The sequence below is a fragment of the Osmia lignaria genome, chromosome 13 (assembly GCF_051020975.1).
Source record: "Osmia lignaria lignaria isolate PbOS001 chromosome 13, iyOsmLign1, whole genome shotgun sequence".
NCBI lineage: Eukaryota > Metazoa > Arthropoda > Insecta > Hymenoptera > Megachilidae > Osmia > Osmia lignaria.
Window position 1 is genome coordinate 922,794 of NC_135044.1, and position 22,858 is coordinate 945,651.

The following is a 22,858-nucleotide window of genomic DNA, read 5'->3' on the forward strand; positions in this document are numbered from 1 at the left end:
TTTCCATGTACATCACCGATGGTCGTAGTCGGCTTCTTCTATTCGTTTTTGGAGCTGCGTAATGTCGTGTCGATTGAATGACTTTGGCACTAAGTAAAGCCGATTACTATCATTATTTTGTATCAGTACTTATTCAAAACGGAGTACAAGAATTACAAAACATTCGTTGACGAAGGTAAATGTTTGTATAGACGTAGAACATGTAGAAAAACAATATTGATATTTTATCGACAAAATAGCAATGGCTGCAATGCGACGTTAAGAATCTTTCCTCCCTTTCTTGAAATTCGTTCTAACACTGTAATAAACTTATTACCTCTTCGATTAGTTAAATACCGCTTTTTAAAGTATATAATCCTTTATTACACTAGAAGCATACCTTTTGCATTATTTGTTACCCAATGGTCTTTTTATATAACATAACCTGGGAGCATTCATTAACACGTCTCGTGAGTACATTTTTTTTTTTCTTTTTTATTAGAGTCGAATTATAGAAAAATGGAGCAAGATTCGAGACGTAAAGGACCAAGAAGCCCTAGTGCAGATTCAGAAGATTCATCTCATAGAAGAAGATCAAGAAAGTACGATAGATCTCCTTCTCCAAGAAGAAGTAGATATCGCCGATCTCGTTCTCGGGATAGAAGATCGCGTTCAAGTTCAAGGGATCGAAGAAGAAAAGAGTCCAGTCGTTCGCAACAAGAATGGAAACAATCGGCATCTCAGACTCAGACTTCTACCCCGAACCCAGCCAATCCTGGTGGCTACGTGCCACCAGTTCATAATCAGTATCAGGTAGAACTAAAAATAAATAAGAAGTAATTGTTCAAATGTTACAATTCTCGTAACGAAAAACATCTAAGCATTTCTAATCCATTCTATAGGCACCTCCGCCTCCAAATACCAGTCAACCGCCGCCACCTTTATCGGCTTATAACCAGGGGTACAGTACCTACAACTACAACTATGGACAAGGCTATGACTATAGTTACCAGCAACCTACTAGTTACCGCAGTGTAAGTTATTTAAAAGAAACAGTACCCAATTAAAAAGCTGTGCGTTATATGAAAATGATAATCTTGAATTATGGTAATTATAATTGTATCGCAATGAAAGCAATACAATCAAGTTTGATCATTTGTGACAATACTTTGGATTATTGTCTGTTCATAGATTTAATCGTATTTTATAAATCTGTGAAAATAACCGAGAAAATAACATCATACAAACCGCCCATATGTCTCTCGTAGTACTTGGTAATATTATTGTTAATTTCCGGGGGATAAACTTTTATGTTCTTTTGTATCGCGAAGCATTGTGAATCCCCTCGTAAGTATAACATTCGCGTTGTTTATTTTATTGGCATCGACATTGGAAACCAGTATTATTGACCAGATGATTCGTCTTCAAGAATCTTCCGTGTATTATCCAAAGTTCTGATTTGAGTATGGACAAATAAAGGTAAGGTTTAATAGAAGTACTGTTTGAGTATTTGACATCAAGTGTATGTTTATTTTGTTAGGATTATCCACCACCGAACTGGCAAGGGAACCAGGTATCTTATAATAATCAGCAGCCACCACCACCGCCTACGTTAACATCCCAACAAGAATCGTCAAGACCAGTGGACAGTGGTTCTTCTGGATTGGTATCGTCTTTGGCAAGACCGGAGGATGCCAGGAAAGAAGGTACATTTCTTAATGTATTTTTAATAACCATTTATTTTTAGAACATGAAATTTCAAATGTGCAACTTTATACATAACTTATTTACATTACTTATGTGTACGCATGTAGTCTTAAGATATCTTCAATTGAATGCCTAGCAGCAATCGCAGCTGAAGTAAAACAGCAGAAAGCAACGCTGGCTAAACAACGCGAAGAATATGTTAAGAAATCTGCTACGTTGCAACGTGAGCTGGAAATTTTACGTCAACAGTGCGATGAAATTGGTAAAGAGGGTGGACGGGAAAATAATCGCATCATTAAAGAAAATCAGAAGTTGCAGGTAAATAACCGCGCGTTGTCGTGGAAAGAAATCGGTACAGTTTTATATAATTTATTAAACCCGAGTCTTCTTTATTTACAGATTGAAATACAAAACAAAATGAAGTCGATACACAACGTTATCGACATGCTTACCGGAATTATAGGAGACAAAGCTACGGTAGACGATCTTAAAAGCAAGTTTAAATTAGAAATTAACAAACGTTCACGAAGTCCTAAAGAAGATTTTCCGAAAGGAAAATCAGAGTCACCTGATAGATCGTCGGCATCCGATTCTGACAAGGAGTCCAAAATTGAACGTGAGACGAAAGAGCGAAGGTCTCCTGAAGATTCAAAACCAATGTACAATTTCGTACATTATGATCCAGAAATGCACTGGTGTAAAGTCTGCGATATATTTCCTAAAACGGCAAAGGAATATTTGAATCATCTGCATAGCAATGAGCACAAAGAAGCATGTTTAGTAAGTTGCCAATTAATACGATAGTAAAGCCATAGTAAAAGCTTCAAATTTGGTATAGGTACTTTGAAATAATTCAACGTAGAAATTCCTAATTGAAGATCGTTTTCATAAATAATATTTACAATCATTAGAACAGGAAGCAGAAAACTGTAACTGATAATTGATTTACATTGTGAGAGAACAAAACGGATTCGGTTAAGACTATATTTCTAATTTGAACTATATTTGTATAAGGATGATATATTACAATAACGATCGACATGCAGGTACTTGGTACATAGTCTGATTGATGTACCATAACAATGTCTCTTAAAAAAGTACCACCGAGTATTTGTACAATTTTTAGATAACCCTGTCATTAACACTTTGTTCCCTACAACAGGAACGCAAGATAGTTGATATGCCATGGCATGAGCGGAATGGAGAGGGAACGGAAAAGGAAGTGCCCTATTATCCTGGACTGCCAACGAAAAGAACACCAATTAAAGGTATGGTTCATTTCAGTGGATAATTACTAATAGAATACAATTCCGTAGCTTGTGCACAGACACTGTGGTGTCCGGTATGTATTGAAGATATCTACGGCTATGGTTTGCTTAAAAATTTGTCTGCAATAACACATGTAATGCCGGCTCGTTAAGTCAAATTAATTGTAATTTAAATATTTCTTTATTTATTACAATTTTTTTGAAAATTTTTTGATAATCTTTTCCGCGAAAACAAATCGATTTAAACCTTTTTCGTATAACAGGATAGTACTTTTTATTTTTTACCTCTGAAGAGGTGTCTGTTCGTGTCACATTGTTAGCAGCAAATTTTCTAGCAACTATGTAAACACCGTTAAGATGCACTGGATTTTAAATGGACTCGAGGAACACGCATTTGAGCGATTTCAGATATATTTCAGCTTCTGTAATCAAACTATTTAAAATCATTCCTCCGCAAGTGTATCGTTCGTCGTAGCTCTATTCACGGTCAAGAATGAACATACGAAGATTTTTTTTTTTATCAATGTGAAAAATGTATCAATATAAATCAATGTTACAGTAATGATGGTGCGTGTACAAAATACAAATAATGTATATAGTTATACGAAATGTGTATAATGTGGTACTTATTCGCTCGTGTTACTTATTTTACTCATCGTATTTGTTATATCTATGAATACGTTCATGGCATGTATTATAAATCGAAATATTTTTGTGAAACGTGCTGCAAATGCCAATACTTATCTAAGTACATGTCTATACTTTGATACATGTACGTACATACATATAATTGTAGTGATTAAGGTAAATTGAAAGTGAAATGTAGAAAACAAAGACACAAAAGGCAATTGCAGTATGTACGAGAAGAAACCTGATGTTACAATACTTTATGTAATTTATACATATTTTATTTTATTTGTATCATCTCTGTGATATATTTGTACAAATAAAGTGATAATTTTTTTCGCCCTTTCCTTTATTCTTCTAGCGATCGACGTGGGATTAGTGAAGAGTATTTAATGTCTTTATCAACCATTTGTTGAGCATCTTTTAATACATTATTTTTGTTTTCAGTGACATGAATGTGTCGTGGCAGAATATAAGGTCATTCTTTATGAACTTAAATTGTTTACCATTTTCAAAGCTTAAGTAATGCTAAATATTTAATTATTTGATTATAGGTTTGCAGTTCTTCAGTGCTGCGACGGCATGGTATTGTAAACTTTGCGATTCCTGGATCGGCGATCTCCATTGCGCGAGTTTGCATTTGAAATCCAAACAGCATTCAGAGAATTATTCTGTAAGTTTGTGTGTTAGAATTTTCTACAGATTTTTGAAAGAATCTCGGGGACTTCAGTGTTTTATTATTCTTTTTTTTACAGCGTTTTGTAGACCAGAATCCTCATTGGGAAACCGATTGGATGGCAGATCGCGAGAAAGCTTTCTCCGAGGAGAAACACAAACAGATCCAAATGGAACTGCAGAAACATAAAGAGGACGATCCTCCGCCGAAGAAGAAGTCGAAGAAAAGCAAAAAGAAGTCGAAGAAATCTAAGAAACGAAGGAACAGAAGCAGCGGTAGCGATAGTTCCAGCGAATCAGAAAATTCCGACACCGATTCTGATCAGGACATGTCCAAGAGTATTCGTGTTGCTATGCGTAATAAAATGAAAGCATCGACTCAAGCGATCCTCAACGAGGAAATAGACTATCATCGAATAAAACTGAAAGGTCATTGGTCGAAAATGGCACAGCATTTGAATCAGCCACCAACTCCGGAACCGCAATCGGTAGAAACCGACGAGAGGCAATTGTTAAATTCGATCAGAGATAAACTGAAGGCTAAACAAGAAGAGGAGATGAAATCAATCAGTAATCGAAGATTGAGCCAAGAGAAAACAATTGAAGAGGAAGAAGAGGAGGAGGAAGAGGAAGAGGAAGAAGAACCAGAGCAAACCTCTTTCTCGAACAAAGTTAAAGCAGAGAGTTTAGAAGCTTGGGGGCCAAAAGAACCACCTAAGCCTTTTTGGATAAAAAAGGAAGAAGAAAAGCCGCAACCAATCGCTAATAAACCAATCGAACTACCGAAGCCGGAAGAAATGCCAAAACCACACATGGGATTTTGGACGAAACAGCAGGTCAACATGACCGTTAAGCCGCCCGAAAGTTGCAAATCGATGGAGAAAGAAGATGAGAGAGAACGCGAGAGTGAAAGATACAAGGACGATCGCGATAGAAAGTACGAGAGACGGGAGGATAAATACGAACGTTATAACAGATACGAAAGAAGACGTGGCCGGGACAGAGACAGGGATCGAGACAGAGATAGGGACAGGGACAGGGATAGGGACAGAGATCGTGACAGGGAAAGGGAGAGGGATTACTATGATGATCGAAGGAAACGAGACAGTAATGATTCTCCGCGACGAGAAAGAAGTTGGCGCGACAGTCCAAAAAGAAATTACGATAAATACGGCAAAGATAGAAGAGATGACAATTCGTCCAACGACGAGTCGAAATTTGAAAAGAAAACAAACGAGTCCGCGTCCAAGTCCAAGAAGGGTAGTATGCCTAGTAAAAAGTCAGCACCTCAGGTATCTAAAGGCAAGTTACCCTTTATTGGTAGATTACCGTTGTTCAAGAAAAAAACAGAAGAGCCGAAGTTGCCTGAAAAGGATATCACCCCTCTCCCGTACCAGCAAAGTAAATTCGAGGATACACCAAAAGTTCCCAATGAAATCATCAATCCCCCAGGTGTGGTTCATATCACTAAACTTGCTACTCCGCTTAATCTTGGTAATAACAGCAACAGTAATAACAATAGCGCCGCTAACAGTAGTAACACCAGCATTCCACCTGTTCAAAACAATAAAAATCAGTCGATGAAGATATTAGTAGCTCCGCCACCGCCAGTATTGAACGAAACAAAACCGACGCAACAAGTAGTTGATATGGAAATCGAAGATCAAACCGAGGAGACGGTGATAGAGGAGCCGATAATAGAACAGCAAAAGCAGGGTGTATCTAAATTACCTTTGCCTCCTCATCCTCCACCACCGTTAAACAGACCACCGCCATCTTTCTCGGCTCAACCGTCGCAGCAACAGCAATCCCCGCAACAATCTGTCCAAACCAGACCACAATTCCCTACAAACCGACCACCGCCACCGTTCTTGTCTAATCCACCACCGTTCGTTCAAAGTCAGCCACGATTCTCTCCTCATCAACCGGTACGTCCACCAGTACAGACTCATCCTCCTTATATGACAAACCCTCCGCCCCAAATGCCCACCGTTCCTCCTTTCGTTCAGAATCATCAGAATCCACCACCGCCTCCGTTACCAACCGTCGAAGGCGCGACAGCGGATATCGCTGAGATACCAGAACCTACCGAGAAACGAACCGATCCCAGCATTCCTTTGCCCGATGACCTGCAAGAAGCTCTGAACATTATTTTCCCCAAAGAAGAAACGGAAACTAAGCAGCAAAACAGCCAAGAAACAAATATCATGTATTCGTCTATGTATAGTATGTTAGGCTGCGTTGGTTACGGGCCAGAATATATGGATCAACCACCACCTGAGATCACGCAAGCTGAAAGCGAGGTGGATACTCAACCTGGACCAGATGATTTAAAGATGTTAGGTATTGACGAAGGAGATACAATCCTGTAAAATTTTTTTATAGAATCACTTATGTTGACTAAAATTGTCCCTTTTGATAAGATTCAAGTGTATATCTTAATCTCGTTTGTTTAACCCTTCCTTCGAAGTGATTGTTGTTCATAAAGGTTGGTCAATCGCAAATCGACGATACATATGTATTTCTCGATGTACAATTAATTCGTATAGTATACATGTTTGAATTTATGTAAATTAATGATAATTATAGAAACTAGTATTTGAAATAGGAAATAGTAAATGTTTCTCTTTACGTTTATTGAAAACGAATCGATTGATGCTATAGAGTTGAGTGAAAAAGAAGGTTGCAAAAGAATCTTATAAAATATTTGCTATTTTTTATTGGACATACTGTTTTCGCGTCAGTTTAATTGGAAAAATATAGAAGGATATTTTTAAGAATGCGCTGCAACTTGAACATCTTAATGTTGATGCAGTTATTTTCTATTGTACATTCATAGTTGAAATTTAAATTTTTACTAAAATATGGAATTTCGATTGATGAACTGTGTATATGGGTATTATAATTTCAAACATTGTACTTTAGATATGTAACAGAAGCTTTAGTTTTCATAATACATTTACTTTAAACGTCGATATGAACACGATATATAAACACAATGTTTTATCAAATTTATAATTGTAAATTTGATTTATTAAAATTATTACATTAATAAATGACGGAATCGTGTAAAATGAGATTTAATATTATGAAGGATGAAGGAACAAATAACAGAACAACTTTATGCATTGTTCAACTCTATTTGATTTCTTTATTGGATTTTTCAGTTTTGGAAAACTGTTTTACAGAACCTTTTAAATACTATATCACATAATTTCACCCCGAAAGCGCATAGTTATTTATAATAAACCAGGATATTTGTTTTCTTCGAAGTTACTAAATACACGATAAATGTCAATATTGCATGGCACTGTGTATAACGTGAATTTTTCTTTAGATAGTAGTAATATGCTCAATGTTCTTAAATAGTATTGTCGTGATATTCGAATATTATATAATTTAACAATTATCTTGTTCTACGTTAAAATAAAATGAGCCATAAGAAACTTTTAAATTACTAAAGTATTCTACGTATTTATGCATAGAACGTCAATCGTGGAAGCAACACGTGCACGTGGAATGATATTTTATGGAATGAATTATAATTTAAATATTAAAAGTTTAAGCCGAAATCTAATTGATTCTGTGAGTGGCAAAGCAGAATATTACTATAATTCATTGTCGTTCAGTTATTTTTTAAATACAAAACTTATATTTGTAACACAAGACCAGCGCTTGAAATATTATCGCCACCACCTGCGGTCTGAGCTGCTTCGGTGCAGACCAACACCGGTGCAACGCAAACCTGAATAGGAATATTTTCGTTTCCTACTTTCAACGCTTCGTCCCAACAGGATACTGGTTTCTCGATATCCAGTGCAATTCTAGTACCGTCGACGATAGAGGTTGAAAAACTGTCGTCTAAAATTAAAGCAGCTTTCCTAATATCAACCTAAAATATATCGTATATTAATTAACATTGATTTTCTTATGTGGTTAGAAAAGTAATCTTTTATGTATTTACTTACGTGACTCGTTGCACATACGTGTCTATGTGCTGTTAACGATGCTTTAGCTGCTGCACCCATTGTATTTTTCCACATAGTATTTTTGGCAGTAAATATAGCTTGATATGCTAATGTATGTACATGAATTCTTGTCAGTTGTCGAGAATGAGGAATGTTTTTGCTTCTCATACGAATAAGTACGAATAACGTTCTCATCTGATCTAAAACTGTCGCGATACGCGGCGTTGAATTTGCTACTAAAGATATGTTCCCATAATACATCGCATTATGTAAATTAGCTATCTCTTGCTCGTTCATCCCTAAACTATCAGCAAATGGTATAACTGAATCACACAATTCAAAGAGCAACTTCTCTTCTGCAAATGAAGCCATTTCAAAATGGATCTTAGTAGATGGAGGTCGTTCCACCATCTGCTTCTTTACTTTAAGCAAAAGTGTTTCCCTTTCACCTGCATTTTAGTAAATGTATTTCATAAAATAGTAAAGCTATTTCATCAAGATTGTGTAGTTAAGAGTGGAATTTCAGTTACCATCTGGAAATGGATAATTATCCATCATTTGTAAACCACTGATAACAAGTAAATGAGGGTCATATGTTGATAAAATCTTATTAAATGCATCAAGAGAACTAAGCATTGGATTATTGGCATCATTATGAACTATATACCTGCAAATCATTTAAATATTTCACTGTAATTACTTATAAGTTAATTACTGATAGTTTTAAATGTTTCTTCATGTACCTATTAGCTCTAGCACTAGAATATGGGCCCCACACATCTCCGTGTTTATATTCTATAACTAAATGAATGTCATCCCTCTTTGCCTCACCTCCAATAATATTAATAACTTGGGGTATCATTTGATGCAAAGATCTAGTCAGCTTTGCAGCGAGTGTAACATCGCATCCCTCTTGTGCAAATCTTAATGCCATGATTGCTGCATTACCACCAATGGTAGAATATGATGATGGAAATGATCTAGCTTTGGTAACCAGTGCATCAAACAACGTACGATTAGCCATGTATCTCCTTAACAAATAAAATATTTTGTTTATACTTTTCAAAAATCATATACATGACATGTAATATTTTTATGATTGTGATGTAAAAAATAGATCTTACTCCGCAGCAGCTCCATGACGAAAGTAATAAGCAAAACTTTTCAAAAGCTCTATTTCCGTGTTAATTTCGTCAAAATGTTCGGGTCGTCCAATTTCTTTAGAATATGCAAGTAACTGTTTAGCATTAACATAGACGTCAGTACAGACACCATAACCTATTGCAACCTTCGGCCTGGAAGTTACCACATGTTTGTTCTCAAGCTTTTCTAACCCGTGAATTAAAGCCTGTAAACGTTTCTGAAGAACGTTTTCTGTATTTCTATAATAAACAGCAAATAAAACTATTAGTACAGTAAGAGCTGTACCAAATTTTAACCTCCTGTTGTACCCCATGTTGACAAATGTTGACTTCAGTAACTACGGATACAAAAAGACTGGACATGCCTTTGCTATCAAAAGATCATGATTTTAGGGGGTCTCAGACACCCCCAGGTAACTCACGCGAAAGCATGTCAGTCTGTCTTCGGACGGTCCCTAGTTTCGGAAAAATAGTCGTAAGTCACGAAATAGTACCCTTTATCTCTTTTTATCCCATCGTCACTTACATCCCTGTATGTGTTACATCACTGTATTCTTTATATGCCGGTATCCGCTATACATTTAAACATACCCTTTATACCCATATATCATTTATATCCCATTCCCAACCCCTGTTGGGGTACCAAACGCCGCTTCTCAGGACTCTTGCCAACGGAGAGTGTATCGGCGCGTTATGTATAGCGGAAATCGTTGGCCCCTGTGGCTTGGGGGAATTAGAATACCGCCACGGTATCCCCTGCCTGTCGTAAGAGGCGACTAAAAGGGGACACACGCACACACACGCGCGCGCAAACACACACACACACACACACAGATTCAAACAAAAGTTATAAAAGTATGGAAGGAAAGTAACAGAAGTAAAAGTATGGCAAAACAGAAAAATGAAATGTAAATCCATCCTGCCAATCCATCCCCGAAGGCGCGTGGACAACAGTGTTCGGTGGGCATCAAGGAGGCAGATAAGCCCCCAAAAAACCCCGGCCCTATAAGGGCGAAATTCGTGATAGTGATAGAAAGAAGAAAGAAGAAGCGGAAATCAAAAGTTCTTTTAATTTTTTGGAGCAACTGTCATTATTTTGAAGATCTTTTATAATAAAATAACAAAAATATCAAGCTAAATGATTTCATATATTGTTATATATTATATATTATTTATAAATATTGTAAACCGAGTTCCTTTTCTTTCTCTTATTCCTTCCAGCTAGCTTCATGTAGGTAGCTAAAGGCATTATACCCTTATTTTATTTTCTGCGTTCATTTCATTTGCTGTAATTATCTTCTCAGCTTATCGAATAAACTCCTTAGGAGGACGAACGTGTTGATTTTATTACTTCCATCTGCACCATTTATATCTCTGCATCCTTATATCACTGCAATCCTTACATCCCAGCAACGCTTACATCTCAGTATTCCTAACATCTCTGCATCCCTTACATCTCTGCATTTTTTTCATCCCTACATTCTTTTCATCCCTACATTCCTTACATCGCTTCATTCCTTACATTTCTTTATCCCTTATATCCCGACATTCCTTACATCTCTTCATCCCTTACATCGCTACATCCCTTACATGCCTGTATCCTTTACATCCTTGTATCACTTATACTCCTGCATTCCATACATCCGACTAAGGCCTGCGATTTTATACAAATTTAGTTCCTTTTTTCGCCACCAGAGGGGGCTGATTCGACATCGAAATTTTAGTTCACATTTTTCCCGCCAGAGGGCCAGAAATGGAGCAAGTTTTAGTTCCTTTTTCCGAAACCAGAGGGCGCTGATTCGACATCGAGATTTTAGTTCACATTTTTCCCGCCAGGGGGCCAGAAATGGAGCAAGCTTTAGTTCCTTTTTCCGAAACCAGAGGGCGCTGATTCGACATCGAGATTTTAGTTCGCATTTTTCCCGCCAGAGGGCCAGAAATGGAGCAAGCTTTAGTTCCTTTTTCCGAAACCAGAGGGCGCTGATTCGACATCGAGATTTTAGTTCGCATTTTTCCCGCCAGGGGGCCAGAAATGGAGCAAGCTTTAGTTCCTTTTTCCGAAACCAGAGGGCGCTGATTCGACATCGAGATTTTAGTTCGCATTTTTCCCGCCAGAGGGCCAGAAATGGAGCAAGCTTTAGTTCCTTTTTCCGAAACCAGAGGGCGCTGATTCGACATCGAGATTTTAGTTCGCATTTTTCCCGCCAGGGGGCGCTGTTTTTCGAAATTTTCACGAAATTCTAACTTACCTTTACTTACCTTTACTTACCTTCATTCGAAGCAGTCGTTATAATATATTTATTATAAGGGATGCAGAGACGTAAGGAATGTAGGGATGAAAACAATGTAGGGATGAAAAGGGTGTAGAGATAAAAGGAATGCAGGGATGTAAGGAATGTAGCGATGAAAAGGGTGTAGGGATGAAAAGAATGTAGGGATGCGGGGGATGCAGAGATGTAAGGAATGTAGGGATGAAAAGGGTGTAGGGATGAAAAGAATGTAGGGATAAAAAGAATGCAGGGATGTAAGGGATGCAGAGATGTACCGAAACAAGGGATGTAATGGAATTCAGAAGGGGTCTGGGGCTGGGGCCCCGGTCTCCACTGCACGTGGCGCAAGGAGGGCCGGCATCGGGTGTGGCCCCCGATGTCGGCGGAGTTTGGCACATTGCGGTGGGTCAAAGTACCCTCCCTTCCGCCCTAGTGCAGGCCACCGTGGTGGTTTTAGTGGGTAAAAATCCCACACTACCGCCGGCCCCCCCCCAGGGGGGCTGGAGGTGTCTTTCTGAAGATTTCCACCACGTTAAAAAAAAAAAAAAAAAAAAAAAATGGGTATTTAAGGATTGCAGGAATTTAAGGAATGCTGTGATGGAAGGAATGCAGGGATGTAAGGGATACTGAGATGGCCTTGGCCTATAATGAGGGATAAAATTATATAAATAACTGAAAAAAGTAAAATAAATGGGGTCCTCGGCTGCTACCCAGAAGAGGGATTTAATCATAAATGTTATTTCCTTTCGATGAGCTTATTTAATAAGCGAAAAAAAATAAATGAAGTAAATTAAATAAACTCTGGAAAAAAATTATACTGTTTGTGCCCTCTCCATACGGCCCTGATATTATCCAGGGGTGTTAGGGACCCCGCTGCGCCAATGACGCCGTCTGCGTACCGACCTGATATCATATTGGGGCATTAAGGACCCCGAAATGCCGGTGACTATCTTTGCATACCAATGATATAGCATCCGGGGTGCCAGGGACCCCAAAACACCAGTGACTATCTCTATATACCGACATATCATCCTGGGGTGTCTAGGACCCCGAAGCACCGACGACACTCTTCGCTTACCGACACCACGGCATTCGGGGTGTCTAGGACCCCGAAGCACCGTCGACACTGCCTGTATACAACAATATGGCATTCGGGGTGTCTAGGACCCCGAAGCACCGTTGACACTCCTTGTATACGACAATATGGCATTCGGGGTGTCTAGGACCCCGAAGGACCATTGACACTTCCTGTATACGACATTATGGCTTTCGGGGTGTCTAGGACCCCGAAGCACCGTTGACACTCTCTGTATACGACATTATGGCATTTGGGGTGTCTAGGACCCCGATATACCGTTGCCGCATACCGATATTATGCCACCGGGGTGTCAGGGACCCCAAAGCAAATAGCGAAATATAAGAACGAAAAACGAACAAATCGTGAAACTCACTTGTTCGGAATAGTGATGGGTTTGACCGGATCTAGCGAAATATAAGAACGAAAAACGAACAAATCGTGAAACTCACTTGTTCGGAATAGTGATGGGTTTGACCGGATCTAGCGAAATATAAGAACGAAAAACGAACAAATCCCCAAACTCACTTGTTCGAGGTAGTGATGGGTACAACCGCATCTGTAGCGCATGCGCACTACAATTATTTGTTTTAAAACAAACTTGTAAATAATTAAAAGATTATTCACTCAGAAACAATGAAAATGATATCACAAACGATTTACAAACGAAATGCACTAAGAACAATTAAAAATAATCATATTTTGTTATTCCTTCTGGCTAGCTTCATGTATGTAGGTAGTCTTTTTGGAGTGGCATGACTGCATGGGGTTTCTGGAACCCCTACGATTATGTCCGTCGAATACGAAGGCATGTCCAGTCTTTATGTAACTACAGTCACTGGTGATCGAACACTGCTTCGCAACTGTTCACAGCTACTTGGATTAAGCTGGTCTGGTTGTGATAGGTTGAAAGGTTAGGTTTTGTTAGAATGTTTCACAATAGAACAATTTTTAATGTCTAAACATATAAAAGTATCATCTGATTTGTGAAATTACGTTGTATATATTACAACTAGCTGACAAGATTTATTCAGGTTTTCAAAAATGAGTCGCAGAAGGGTTCATGAGGAAGAAGATGGATATGGTAAATCCTTATGTTTCATGTTGCTTTTGAGATCTCGGTTAATGTTCTGATGTTTTAACTGAGAAGTATTTTTTATACATAATTAAATTTCATTAATTTCAATTAGTAGAATTTTTGGATCCTAATAATTTTGCGTTCGTCCTTAAAGTAATTCTTGAGCTTAGAAAAATTCAGTATATTTAATTACATACATCTTTTTAGAACGGGCGTATAAGAAACGTAGAAGGGTATCAGAGAATCAAGAAATTGAAGATAGACTCGAATCCCTTATCTTACGGGTTGGAGAAAAATCCACATCTTCTTTGGAAAGTAATCTTGAAGGTTTGGCTTCTGTATTGGAAGCTGATCTTGGATTGTTTCGAAGTAAAATACTTCGAATTTTAACTGACTGTGCTATTAAAATGCCTGAGAAATGCACAATTTATACAACACTTGTTGGGTTATTAAATGCAAAGAACTTTAATTTTGGCGGTGAATTTGTTGACTACATGGTGAAGAATTTTAAAGATGCATTGAAAGCTTGTAGATGGGATGTAGCTAGATATTCATTAAGATTTCTTGCTGATTTAGTAAACTGCCATGTTTTGTCGTGCGGTTCTTTGATGCAGTTGTTTGATAATATGTTAGATGCTGCTAATGAAGATGGAGTACCTCAAGTAAGACGTGACTGGTATGTAAAATTATATAAAATTATATGAATACCAATAAATAAACAATTTTACTTCATTTCCATTCTGTTTAGGTATGTCTATGCTGTGTTATCAACATTACCATGGGTTGGAAGAGAATTATATGAGAAAAAAGAACAAGAGTTAGATCACTTGATGGTGACAATAGAGATATTTTTAAATAAACGAAGTAAGAAGCATCAGCCAGCCTTGAGAGTTTGGTCAAGCGATACTCCTCATCCTCAAGAAGAATACTTAGATTGTTTATGGGCTCAAGTGCGCAAGCTTAGACAAGATAATTGGGCAGAGAAACATATTCCCAGACCGTATCTTGCATTCGATTCAATATTGTGCGAAGCCTTACAGCATAACTTACCTACTATGATGGCACCACCGCATCATGAGTCTTATTCTTATCCATTACCGACAGTAGTTTTTCGTATGTTTGATTACACAGATTGTCCAGCTGAAGGACCATTATTACCTGGAAGTCATGCTATTGAACGATTTCTCATAGAAGAACATTTAAGACAGATTATTAACAATTATTTTTATGAAAGAAAAGATTGGTATGTACTTATATATTCTTCCTTAGTGTTGAGATTGTGTTACACGAAATTCACATGTATTAATAATAATTACAGTTCAGCTCAGTTGTTGAACTTCCCATATAAAGCAAAAATACCTTTAGATTACTGTATTGTAGAAGTAATATTTGGTGAACTATTCAGACTGCCAGCGCCAAAAAATTTGGAAATATGCTATGGCTCAATTTTGATTGAACTCTGCAAATTACAACCATCAACTATGCCACAGGTAAGACTATAATTGGAAATTTAATAATAGAAATGTCTCATTGATATGTATATTATATTATAGGTTTTGGCTCAAGCTACAGAAATTTTGTTTCGTCGCATAGATAGCATGGCTGCTGCTGCGTTTGATCGTTTTGTATGGTGGTTCGCGTATCATTTAAGCAATTTCCAGTTCCGTTGGTCCTGGGAAGATTGGGATTCTTGTTTACAGCGCGATCCAGAACATCCACGTCCGAAATTCATTCGAGAAGTACTTCTTAAAGCTCTACGGTATAAAATTTCATTCAAACATATGCTGTGAATTAATTATTTATAAAGGTTATAATCTACCTGATATCTGCATCCAGGTTATCATATTATCAAAGAATACGGGACATGATGCCAGAATCATATGCTGACTTGATTCCACCACCTCCAGAGCCAATTTATAAATACACTTCTGAAGGAGCCAGTAACTATACAATTATTTATTGAAAAAATGAGATATGACAGTGTTTTTAATTGAATTTTATTTTAGGTTCACTTCCTGGTACGGCAGCTGCCCACGAACTAGTTGTTTCAATCAGACGAAAATGTACACCAGAAGAAGTATTGAATGTATTGAACACTTTGCCAGGTCCTAGAGAAAATGAAGAGACCAGTAACTTTAATCCTTTGAAAATTGATGTTTTTGTACAGACGTTATTGAATCTAGGATCTAAAAGCTTTAGTCATAGTTTTGCAGCGATAGGAAAATTTCATTATGTTTTTAAAGTAAGATTTTTAATAAACATTGTTCTTAAACTTTATACAATTAACTCGGATATAATATGGCCAATTTTGTGTGTCTTAGGTCCTTGCTGAAACGGAAGAAGCCCAAATATGCATTTTAAGAAACATGTATGCATTGTGGAAGAATCACTATCAAATGATGGTGGTTTTAACAGACAAATTTCTAAAGACTGGTATTATTGAATGTAGTGCTATCGCAAATTGGATATTTTCTAAGGAGATGGCATCAGAATTTACCAAGTATTTACAACTGCTTTGTATAATAATATTTTATGAATTATTTATTTATTTATTTATTTAACTTCTAAACGGGTGAAACCCTTTTTACACATAATATGAAATAAGTAGAAATTGCTTACATATAAATAGTGAAAGAAAAGAAAACTTATGCTATTTGGTATTTTACGGATATAATCTTACAGGTTGTATATTTGGGAAATACTTCATTTAATAATTCGAAAGAAGAACAAACACGTAACTAAATTGAGTACAGAATTAGCAGAAGCACGCGAGAAATTAAGAAGAGCGGAAAGTAGATCTGGATCATCTTCCGACGATGAAGATAATAATAAAGATAGAAACAGGGAAAAACCGTCAGAAGATGTCGTAGAAAGAATGGAAGAGAAATTGGAAGCGGCACAAGCAGACCAAAAAAATTTGTTTCTTATCATTTTTCAGGTATAAACAATATCCTATTAATCCTCGTATAAAAATCTTTGAAGATGTAAAAACAATAATGCATTTTCTTCTTTTATAGCGTTTTATAATGATTCTATCTGAACATTTAGTACGTTGCGACACTGATGGTATAGATTACAATACTCACTGGTATAAATGGACGATTGGAAGATTACAACAAGTGTTTTTAACTGTAAGTGATCTGTTAAATGATAAAAATGTGTTAGCTTCTTCTGGGCATATAATTCTGTTTTTGTTTTTTTTTGTTACAGCATCATGAACAAGTTCAAAAGTATTCTTCAACACTAGAGACATTACTTTTTACACCAGATTTGGATCCTCACATCTTAGATGTTTTCCATCAATTTGTTTCTCTTAGAGCGTAAATACCATTTTTTACGGTAATCATTTTATTATGTGAACTGTAACTTAAGTTGACAAGAGAATAGGAATTTTATTTCTCATTTTTAAATATTTCATATGTTTATTGATGAAAACATAATCATGATTATTTTATAATGTAACTTGCAACTAGAAGAAAGAACCATGTCACGTTATTGTATATTTTTAAAAATAACGTCAAAAAGTTACTTGATTTCTAGCATAATAATCACTTGAAATGTAATGTAACATTATATGTAAATGTTTAATCTTTCGTACTGCGGTTTATCCCACGTTGATGTAAATATCGATAACGTTATTTGTCTATATAATTTGGAATTTCTTTTCAACAGAATATCGTAGTATGAACAAGGAGTCATACATACCAACATGTAATGTAAATAAAGGTTTAAAGAACAGCACTATACTGGTAGTTTTCATTTAATGAATCAATGATTAGATAACTAATTTAATATACGTAGGATACAAAAAACATTCCCTATATCCCTTAAAATGCAAATACAGTGAAAATATATTGTTTTTGCTTGATTGATTGATTGATAGTTTCCCTTTTAAAAAAGGCGGCATGATCTAGGGACAAACGGCCCCTTTCTGCCCACCGAAAATACATTATTCCTTTTCTCGCAATACATTTTTCACCTTGCCAGTTACATTTTCTTTCTCACACTTTTGCATTACTTTTACATCATACTGCCTTACATCGCCCTTTTAGTCGCCTCTTACGACAGGCAGGGGTTACCGTGGTCGTATTCTGATCCCCCCGAACCACAGGGGGTGTTTTTGCTTGATATATTTTGTGAGAATAAAAATCTGAAACAATCGTACGATCAAAATTGGCGCCTCATTGATTCCTTGAGACAGAAAGGGTTAAGAAACAAGGAATTTTTTTTTTTTACATTGGCGGCTGTGACGGCTTCCTACTGGTATATTTTTTGCGATTGCCTCGATGAAGTATAGTTTATGCGAGGTACTACATACACACAAATAATCAGTGCGTCGAATGATTATCGAAAGAAAATATATCTGTGCTTGGTTTATCGCAAGATTTTATGATACTGTCGTATTTAAACAGGGTAGTTTTCTTTTTGTTAATTATTGGCCGTGACAGCTGTGTGTGCTGTAATCATGAATAAGAGGGTCGTCAGCGCGAAACTTTTGGAATATCATGAACATAGTAACAGTGTAATTTAGAAATGGAAAATTAAATTAAGGCATAACAGTGGACAAATGATTTTTATACATCGTTAGTTGTGCAAACGAACGGCTGACTGTTATTGCGTGTCTTGTACGTGCAGCAAAACTGTTTCTGAACGCAGAACTCAGCATGGTGATACGGTAAATAGTTCATCGTTTCTGGATGCCTAGGTTAATTAACGTTGTTTGTGCATTGCGATTTCTGTACCGTTCGATTCTTATCGTTTAACATCTTTTTTTTTCCTATCAAGCCGGTCGACTTTTAAATATTTTCGATTCATCGATCACCTATAAACATTTACATAATTTTTTTACATTTAAAATTCTTGCAGGATTTTATATTTGTTCCTAGCATTTTAATTGCGGTAAACGACAATGTTAAACATGTTACGAAAGATATTAAATTTCATTTGTTTATTATCAGTTTGCGTATAGAATAATTGAATGTATAAAGTATTTTTATTATGAAAGAAAATTGTTAATAAAATAAACAGATAGATAAACGTTTTCCTTGTTTAATTTAAAATATTCTATTGGAATTCAACAGAATACAATAAATATTTTCATATTTTTGAAAACGAAAAACAACTTTTTATTTTATCTCCAGCTGGTCCCAGTATAATATACATAATTATGATTCATACTGAATTGATACAAACATGTTTACTTAACAAGTTATTAATGTTCAACTCATTTTGTATTCATGCACAATGTAGGATGAAATAAAGTGAATTGGAAATATTTGTGTTTCATTGGCATAACAATGTAATTAAGTACTTATAAATTTGTTTTATTTACTCGAAAAGCATGCGCTATGTAAACAAATGCATGCATCAATTATAACTTGTAATCATTGTTTGATAAAATCTGTGCCTGGATGCACAGTTATACGATTGATTGGCGCAATATGATGATAAAAATAAATGTCTAGATAAGATAAAGAAAAATCAGCTGTTATACTGATACAGTAAGATGAGATCAAAAATAAATTTGTTAACTCAAGAAAGTTTCATATTAGTCTCTTTATAAAACACAAATTGTATTTATATCTTTTGTTATTAATATAAAACTATTTCAAGAGGTATCATAGCCACATTACCATTTACATTTGTATTGTAAATAGGAACAGACAGTTTGAAAACAATGTTATTACCTTTTCTGTGGAAGCTAATATGAAAATGAATCAAACAGTAATTTCAATTCAACCATTTTCTTTGACCATCAAGAAATAAAGTAGAAAGATGTTATAACAACTTAGGAATAATAGTTACACTGAATATTTCTTATTGCAGATTATAATTACTGATTCACAGCATCCCATGTTGCAATTGCTAATGTTTGTTCAACTTTACAAAGATACTTAAGACTGTCTGTCCTTATGAGTATCTTTTGAAATACAGTGGAAGTAGTAATCTGTAAATTTTACTGAAAGGAGGATGCCAGTAACTAAACGTATTCCATGCCCTTCGCGGTAAGTAAGTGGTTTACGTATTACATATTATAGGCCCATGAAAAAGACTTCTCCCCTTAAATTAGCATATAACATTTATTATGTAAAATATATAATTTAATTTTTTGTATCTCCAAAATGAAATAAAATTACTTTATCGTTCTTCGCATTTTATTGTACGATAATCGTATTCGTGGCATATACAGAACACGTTACTGACATCCACCATTTTAGTATTAGAACATTCTTAGATATTAATTCATTTTATTTAGAGAAACGTTAGATACTTCCACTATACAATAATAGTTGTACGAACATGAATACCTTTCCCTTCTAAGAAACGTAAATAATATATTGAAAGTATTATTAAATATTATAGGGACCAGCTATATAGATGGTAAGAAATAAAAAAATAAAAAAAGCGGCAGAAATTATTTTCTTCTTATTTTTCTTTGAACTTTCTATCATATTAATTCCTATTATTATATTCTTTTCAGATCCGACGGTGGTAGTAGTGAAAGTCCATTACTCGTGGAAGAAGGAGAAACAGTTGGTGCACCTCATAGTCCGCACACCAAACATAATCATAGTCATTCGCATGCTAATCCTCATAGGTCCCATAGTTACCGCCATGAAAAACCAAAACAATTAGTAAAATATGGAGAGTTAGTAATTCTTGGGTAAGAAGTAACATGAAAAAATTATATTTCAATGCACCTCAATAAGAAATATCAATGTAAGAATTTTTATAGATACAATGGATTCCTCCCACCGGGAGACCGGGGAAGAAGGAGAAGTAAGTTTGTTCTTTTTAAGAGGCCTGTACCAAATGGTGTGAAACGCAGTAAACATTACATTGTAAAAACACCTCACAGTTCACAAGCTATCCTTAATACGAAACAACATTCGATATCGTACACTCTTTCACGAACACAAGCCGTTATCGTAGAATATACCGAAGATGAAGGAACCGATATGTTTCAGGTAAATTGTATATTCCTTTGAGTTTATCAGGTACCATATTGTTTGTATAATAATCATTTGCGTAGGTGGGACGTTCTTCCGAATCTCCAATTGATTTCGTCGTCATGGATACCTGTGCAGGCGGCAGCGACAGCTCCAACGAAGGGCGCGTCGCTCAAAGTACAATTAGCAGATTTGCCTGCCGAATTCTAGCCGATCGGTCAGATCCTCGAATTGCAAGAATATATGCCGCGGGTTTTGATAGTTCAAGGAATATCTTTTTAGGGGTAAAATACTTAACATAGAATATAATTAGCCAACCCGTATATCTAAGATTGGAAATCTTGATAAGGGAGCTATAGCATTTATACATTCTGTCACATTTGTACAGGCCAAACGGTAAGAGTTATCGAAAAAATGCACCATTGTATTTAGTGGGTCAAAATCTCAACGAATGGCAACGAAACCAAAATTTGTTCCCACTTCCACGATAAAGGGTTGGCTCTAGAGTGAATCTCGCTCTAGTTCACTTTAGCTTGTTGCTTTTATCCTCAGTGTTTCATTCAATTTCTTTTTTATTCGTCTCAGGAAAAAGCAACAAAGTGGCAAGAGAATCGTGAGATCGATGGACTCACGACAAACGGCGTTCTAATAATGCATCCACGGGGTCAATTTTGCGGTGGCGAGGCACAATGTGGCTTTTGGAGAGAAGTGAGCGTAGGTGGTGGTGTATTCTCTTTAAGAGAAAGCCGAAGTGCCCAACAAAAAGGAAACGTTGTGGAGGATGAAAATAATATTCTACAAGATGGAACTTTGATTGATCTTTGTGGTGCTACGTTGCTTTGGAGATCAGCCGAAGGTCTGGCAAAGTCTCCGGTAAATATACAATCTTTAAATTTTGATACAAATTTAGGTTATCGCCAGGGCCGACCCTGGGATTTCGGGAATCCGAGGCGAGCTCCGAAAAAGGGCCCTTTCACATATATGACAAAATTTATAAAATTAACATTAAAGCTTGTATAACTAATTTAGATTTGCATTTATATCAATTAATATTCAAGTAAACATTACTCTTGCATTCTTAGACGCAAAATCGCCTTATGGGGGCCCTAGATGGTCTGCCTACGTCCAGGGCCGTCCTTGGTTATCTTAGCTATAAAACTAATAGCATCATCTATAATGATCAGCGGTGAATTATATTACTGTACACATTTTATATAGACGAAGCACGATTTGGAAGAATTGGTTGATGCTATTAATGCCGGAAGACCACAGTGCCCGGTCGGTTTGAATACTTTAGTCATACCACGTAAAGCAGCTACGGATTCGACTCAACAACAGCCGTATGTATATTTGAAATGTGGACACGTACAAGGTCATCATGACTGGGGACAAGAGAAAGACAAAGCTACACGAAGGTGTCCAATGTGTTTAGTAGCTGGTTCGGTAGTTAAACTTTCAATGGGAATAGAACCAGCATTTTACGTTGATTGTGGCCCACCTACTTACGCGTTTAGGCCTTGTGGACACATGGCCACAGAGAAAACTGTTAAGTTAGTATTTAGAATACTATGAATATACATTTATTTCTACATAGAACATTATTTATTTATAAAATTTTCTTTGTTTTTATTTTAGATATTGGGAAAAGGTCGCAATACCGCACGGAACAAACGGTTACATTGCAATTTGTCCATTTTGTGCAGTCCCTCTCGAAGGAACACCAGGATACGTAAAACTGATTTTCCAAGATAATGTAGACTGAGGTTCGTTTATTATAAGATCGTGAGTATGTGTAGAAATTATTAACTTCTTATCAAATTCAAGGACTATTAAAATTAATGAAATGTAAATAATCTTAATGCGAGTATATAACAAAGTTCTGTCTTCTTCCCTTGGTATAAATTTAAGCGAAGTTTTATATGTACAAATAGCTCTGCAATAATTATTATGTACATGGCTATCAAAATAAATATCCCTTCTTAAACAGTATTACTCGCATATATATTTCTTCGTGTGTTTCTTTTTTTTTTTTTTTTTTTAAATGTATATTTAACAACGAGAAATTAAAGGTTTATTAAAAAAAAAAATGAATGGTTAGTGATTTAAACGATAATTATTT

General features: G+C 36.1%; 4 protein-coding genes and 1 long non-coding RNA gene across 9 annotated transcripts; 3 read left to right on the top strand and 2 right to left on the bottom strand.

The window, feature by feature from the left end:
- Nucleotides 1–14: 14 nt before the first annotated feature.
- Nucleotides 15–9,491, top strand: LOC117602536 (uncharacterized). 2 transcript variants are annotated; one of them, XM_034320711.2, is made up of 9 exons: nucleotides 15–175; nucleotides 482–792; nucleotides 882–1,013; nucleotides 1,520–1,685; nucleotides 1,823–2,004; nucleotides 2,086–2,466; nucleotides 2,849–2,954; nucleotides 4,136–4,254; nucleotides 4,337–9,491. In XM_034320711.2, exons 2-9 carry the CDS (start codon nucleotides 499–501, stop codon nucleotides 6,626–6,628), a joined length of 3,672 nt encoding a protein of 1,223 aa, XP_034176602.1. In that variant the 5' UTR covers nucleotides 15–175; nucleotides 482–498; the 3' UTR covers nucleotides 6,629–9,491. The 2 variants fall into 2 exon arrangements, with proteins under 2 accessions (XP_034176602.1, XP_034176604.1); XM_034320713.2 differs by having other exon boundaries at nucleotides 1,826–2,004.
- On the bottom strand, nucleotides 7,906–9,680 carry LOC117602539 (ADP-dependent glucokinase). The gene is made up of 5 exons (XM_034320719.2): nucleotides 9,349–9,680; nucleotides 8,968–9,255; nucleotides 8,755–8,891; nucleotides 8,225–8,673; nucleotides 7,906–8,148 (listed from the first exon to the last, which is right to left on the bottom strand). Exons 1-5 carry the CDS (start codon nucleotides 9,678–9,680, stop codon nucleotides 7,906–7,908), a joined length of 1,449 nt encoding a protein of 482 aa, XP_034176610.1.
- A 3,882-nt stretch (nucleotides 9,681–13,562) lies between these two features.
- Nucleotides 13,563–17,519, top strand: Cbp80 (nuclear cap-binding protein subunit 1). Its single transcript, XM_034319997.2, has 11 exons — nucleotides 13,563–13,795; nucleotides 13,997–14,465; nucleotides 14,538–15,032; nucleotides 15,108–15,279; nucleotides 15,343–15,548; nucleotides 15,626–15,729; nucleotides 15,796–16,031; nucleotides 16,111–16,289; nucleotides 16,472–16,727; nucleotides 16,807–16,920; nucleotides 17,000–17,519. The coding sequence occupies exons 1-11, from the start codon at nucleotides 13,756–13,758 to the stop codon at nucleotides 17,111–17,113; spliced, it is 2,385 nt and encodes a 794-aa protein (XP_034175888.1). The 5' UTR covers nucleotides 13,563–13,755; the 3' UTR covers nucleotides 17,114–17,519.
- LOC117602256 (uncharacterized) lies at nucleotides 16,973–18,162 on the bottom strand. Its single transcript, XR_004580918.2, has 2 exons — nucleotides 18,026–18,162; nucleotides 16,973–17,939 (listed from the first exon to the last, which is right to left on the bottom strand). It is a non-coding gene; the product is annotated as an uncharacterized LOC117602256 (long non-coding RNA).
- On the top strand, nucleotides 18,095–22,770 carry Pli (E3 ubiquitin-protein ligase pellino). Of its 4 annotated transcripts, none has more exons than XM_034320003.2 (8): nucleotides 18,095–18,464; nucleotides 19,616–19,794; nucleotides 20,271–20,453; nucleotides 20,526–20,757; nucleotides 20,823–21,023; nucleotides 21,325–21,612; nucleotides 21,958–22,289; nucleotides 22,375–22,770. In XM_034320003.2, the coding sequence occupies exons 2-8, from the start codon at nucleotides 19,760–19,762 to the stop codon at nucleotides 22,499–22,501; spliced, it is 1,398 nt and encodes a 465-aa protein (XP_034175894.1). In that variant the 5' UTR covers nucleotides 18,095–18,464; nucleotides 19,616–19,759; the 3' UTR covers nucleotides 22,502–22,770. The 4 variants fall into 4 exon arrangements, with proteins under 4 accessions (XP_034175894.1, XP_034175897.1, XP_034175896.1 ...); XM_034320005.2 differs by lacking the exon at nucleotides 18,095–18,464 and adding an exon at nucleotides 19,071–19,088; XM_034320004.2 differs by lacking the exon at nucleotides 18,095–18,464 and adding an exon at nucleotides 19,496–19,513.
- Nucleotides 22,771–22,858: the final 88 nt, after the last annotated feature.

Bases quoted from the DNA above. Each gene is read 5' to 3' on its own strand.
- LOC117602539 (XM_034320719.2), bottom strand. From the start codon at position 9,680: ATGGGGTACAACAGGAGGTTAAAATTTGGTACAGCTCTTACTGTACTA. The intron at 8,892-8,967 runs GTACATGAAGAA...AATGATTTGCAG, and splicing joins TCTAGTGCTAGAGCTAATAG to GTATATAGTTCATAATGATG. The intron at 8,149-8,224 runs GTAAGTAAATAC...GATATATTTTAG, and splicing joins ACGTATGTGCAACGAGTCAC to GTTGATATTAGGAAAGCTGC.
- LOC117602536 (XM_034320711.2), top strand. From the start codon at position 499: ATGGAGCAAGATTCGAGACGTAAAGGACCAAGAAGCCCTAGTGCAGAT. The intron at 1,686-1,822 runs GTACATTTCTTA...TTGAATGCCTAG, and splicing joins GGAGGATGCCAGGAAAGAAG to CAGCAATCGCAGCTGAAGTA. The intron at 4,255-4,336 runs GTAAGTTTGTGT...TTTTTTTTACAG, and splicing joins AGCATTCAGAGAATTATTCT to CGTTTTGTAGACCAGAATCC.
- Cbp80 (XM_034319997.2), top strand. From the start codon at position 13,756: ATGAGTCGCAGAAGGGTTCATGAGGAAGAAGATGGATATG. The intron at 15,280-15,342 runs GTAAGACTATAA...ATTATATTATAG, and splicing joins AACCATCAACTATGCCACAG to GTTTTGGCTCAAGCTACAGA. The intron at 16,921-16,999 runs GTAAGTGATCTG...TTTTTGTTACAG, and splicing joins TACAACAAGTGTTTTTAACT to CATCATGAACAAGTTCAAAA.
- Pli (XM_034320003.2), top strand. From the start codon at position 19,760: ATGCCAGTAACTAAACGTATTCCATGCCCTTCGCG. The intron at 20,758-20,822 runs GTAAATTGTATA...TCATTTGCGTAG, and splicing joins AAGGAACCGATATGTTTCAG to GTGGGACGTTCTTCCGAATC. The intron at 21,613-21,957 runs GTAAATATACAA...CATTTTATATAG, and splicing joins AAGGTCTGGCAAAGTCTCCG to ACGAAGCACGATTTGGAAGA.